The following is a 2,711-nucleotide window of genomic DNA, read 5'->3' as shown; positions in this document are numbered from 1 at the left end:
CCCCTCTCCCCTCCAAACCAACCCACCCTCACCCATATTACACATACTCACTCAATTATTTAAAATAATTCATCAACATTTATAAAAAATTCCTCACCCCACCACCACCACTACCAAGGACCTGCATACCACCCCCCCTCGCCTGCTGCTGCCCCTGCTCCCAATCATAATTCTCCATCGAGCTATAAATCTGCCTCGACCGACTCGCATTCCGCGATTTGGGCGAGCTAGGCCTCTCCGCACCAATATCCTGCGCAGCACTGGAGTTGCTCAACACTGACTTTGGGTGTATCTTGAAACTAGTCAACACAGAGGAGAGGTCTGCCCAGTCTTGGGAGTGGGAAGGGGATGGGTGTTCCTCGTTGAGGGGAGGGAGGGTCTGTTCGTGTTTCCAGTGCCAATCGGGGGGTTCTTCGTCCATGGGGGTGGGGGTGTGGTCTTCTTCTTCTTCTTCTTCTTCTTCTGCTGGGGTGGTGGTGGTGGTGGTGATGGTGGCTGGTTGGGGGGCATTCTGTGGCGGGTCGTCTTCTGTCTCGTCAAGGGAGGGCAGTGTTTGTTCGTGTTTCCAGTACCAGTCTGGGACCTCGTTGTCGATTGGGGTTGCTACCCAGACGTCTTCTGCTGAGACTTGGCGTGGTCTGGATGATTCTTGTTGTTTTGCTTCTGGCTCGTCCTCTTCAGGCTCCTCTTGTGCTGTTTCGTTGAGGGAGGGTAGCGTTTGCTCGTGTTTCCAGTACCAATCTGGAACTTCATTGTCGATGGGTGTGGCTACCCAGACATCCTCTGCCACGGTGGTACTAGTGGGTTTTGACGGTGCGGCTTGTTCCGGTCTGGGGCTCTCTCCTGTCTCGGTTTGTTCACCTTCTGCTTCCTCGTGGAGTATCTCGTCAAGAGAAGACAACTGTGGCTCGTGCTTCCAGTACCAATTTGGCGGTTCTGTGTCGATCGGTGTGGCATCTCGGACTTTAGAGGCGTCTTGCTGTGTCTTTGCTGGTTCAAGCCCTCCCACCTTCTGGGTTGGCTTTGAGGAGCTCCCCGGCGACACCTCTTCCTCCTCTTGTATCGCCTCTTTGACGGCGGAGAGTGAGTGATCGTGCTTCCAGTACCAGTTTGGTGGCTTAGCATCAATGGGTGTCCCCAACCAGCCCTCCTCAACTTCGAACGGTGTTATTGGCGTCATGCAAGCTCCCCCACCAAAAAGAGCTGACTGCGACCCATCTCGGTATTGCCATGGGTAAGGGCTGGCCTTGTCTCGAAACTTCCACGGGGTCGTTGGTATTGATAGCCTCGAGGGACGCGATGCTGCCTTCAGGTCCGGGCTTGGAGTCCGCGATGATCTTGCTGTGGGAATGGCAATGTCTTCGGCAATGGCGCTGTCGATGAGAGTGAATTCTTCCGCACTCGGTCGCACTGGTGTTACAGGTATCTGCAGTCGAGTAGGTGATCGGGGGTTGCCGGGACTCTGGGCATCAGGCTCAGCTGGTGCAAGCCAGGGTAACCGAGCAGAAGATGCAGACTTGGGGGTTGCTGACACAGCCTCTATGCGACTGCTGATCGGATGCGATGTTGGTGGCTCTTTGGGCGTCTCCTTGGCCGGTATCTGGATCTCGAGGGCCTGCGCACGGCGCTTGATGGGCTCAGTCTCGACGTCGGTTTCCTCGGCGTAAGGATTCTCGGCCTCGACCCCTGAGGCATCGGTCAACTTGCTGAGTGGAGGCTGGTCCGTGTCGACCACAAGTAACTCCTTCACTCCACGTCCGAGGACCCCATACACGTAAACTTCCCCTCCTCTGATGCCCAAGACGGCACTTGTTCCCGAGTACATCACATCGTCTTCAGCACCAGTCCGGTTGCAAAAGACGACGATAATCTCCTCCTCACTATCCTCCCGGATCAGAGGCTCAAGACGCTGAACCCAGTACACCAGGGCCTCGAGATCCGGCTCGTGAGGCCGACGGGTGTATTGGCCGGGATCCTGTTGAGATTGCCAGGCCATGCTGATTATGACCACATTTGCGTGTGCTTCCATGACGTGAAATCCGAATTCGAAAGCTTCCCATGGTGTTTCCAACTCGTATGGACTAGACATTGTTAGAAATGTCTAGGGAGAACTCACTAAAGACAGCAGGCTTACTTTATGTCAGTGCAAATACCCAAAGCAACGTTCCCCAAGCCTTCGACATTGCCCCGAAAGAAACCATCCCGCCCTTGGAGTGCCCAGGTCTCATCGGTAAAAAATAGGTGTAGCTTCCGGTAGTTGCCAACAGTATCGCCATCTCGGTTTACGATGAGAGCTGAGTTGTAGTGCTCTGGGTTCGCTGGCCATCTTGCGCTCACGTCCACCTTCTCCGGATACCCTACTACAACGGCGCAATCGTGTTTCAGGGCGGTAGTTCGAGCCCAGAGAGAGCTGATTCCAGAGTCACGACGTTCCAAACAGGGAGAGATGTGTTGTAGCGACTTGAAGTTGTAACCTGGATTTGCCCATCAGCATTCTCCGCCCCCCCCCCCACTCTGAGGACTGAACAACTCGGACTCAGTGGAGTTGCCAAAGATGGCGATTTGCTCCTTTGCCGCGCCGCAAAATGCCAGAGGACGCCGGGGTCCCCGGTGACAATGACAGAGGGACGTCCTGGGTGGGAAGGGATACTCCACGCACCTCCTGGTGGGAGGGGAAAGCAGTCAATAGAGTTGAGGGGGAAACTGCCTTG

The 2,711-nt window shown here is 55.1% G+C and overlaps 1 protein-coding gene across 1 annotated transcript; it reads right to left on the bottom strand.

Annotated features, from left to right (window-relative positions):
* Positions 1–79: 79 nt before the first annotated feature.
* Positions 80–2,487, bottom strand: PODANS_2_2890 (uncharacterized protein; the record flags this gene model as incomplete). Its single annotated transcript, XM_001910997.1, has 2 exons — positions 80–2,081; positions 2,135–2,487. Coding segments are annotated over 2 exons (2,355 nt in total), but the record flags the coding sequence as incomplete, so codon positions are not given.
* Between the last annotated feature and the right edge of the window lie 224 nt (positions 2,488–2,711).

Source organism: Podospora anserina, chromosome 2 (genome assembly GCF_000226545.1).
Source record: "Podospora anserina S mat+ genomic DNA chromosome 2, supercontig 2".
NCBI classification, from domain to species: domain Eukaryota; kingdom Fungi; phylum Ascomycota; class Sordariomycetes; order Sordariales; family Podosporaceae; genus Podospora; species Podospora anserina.
This window is presented reverse-complemented; position numbering and strand designations above follow the sequence as displayed.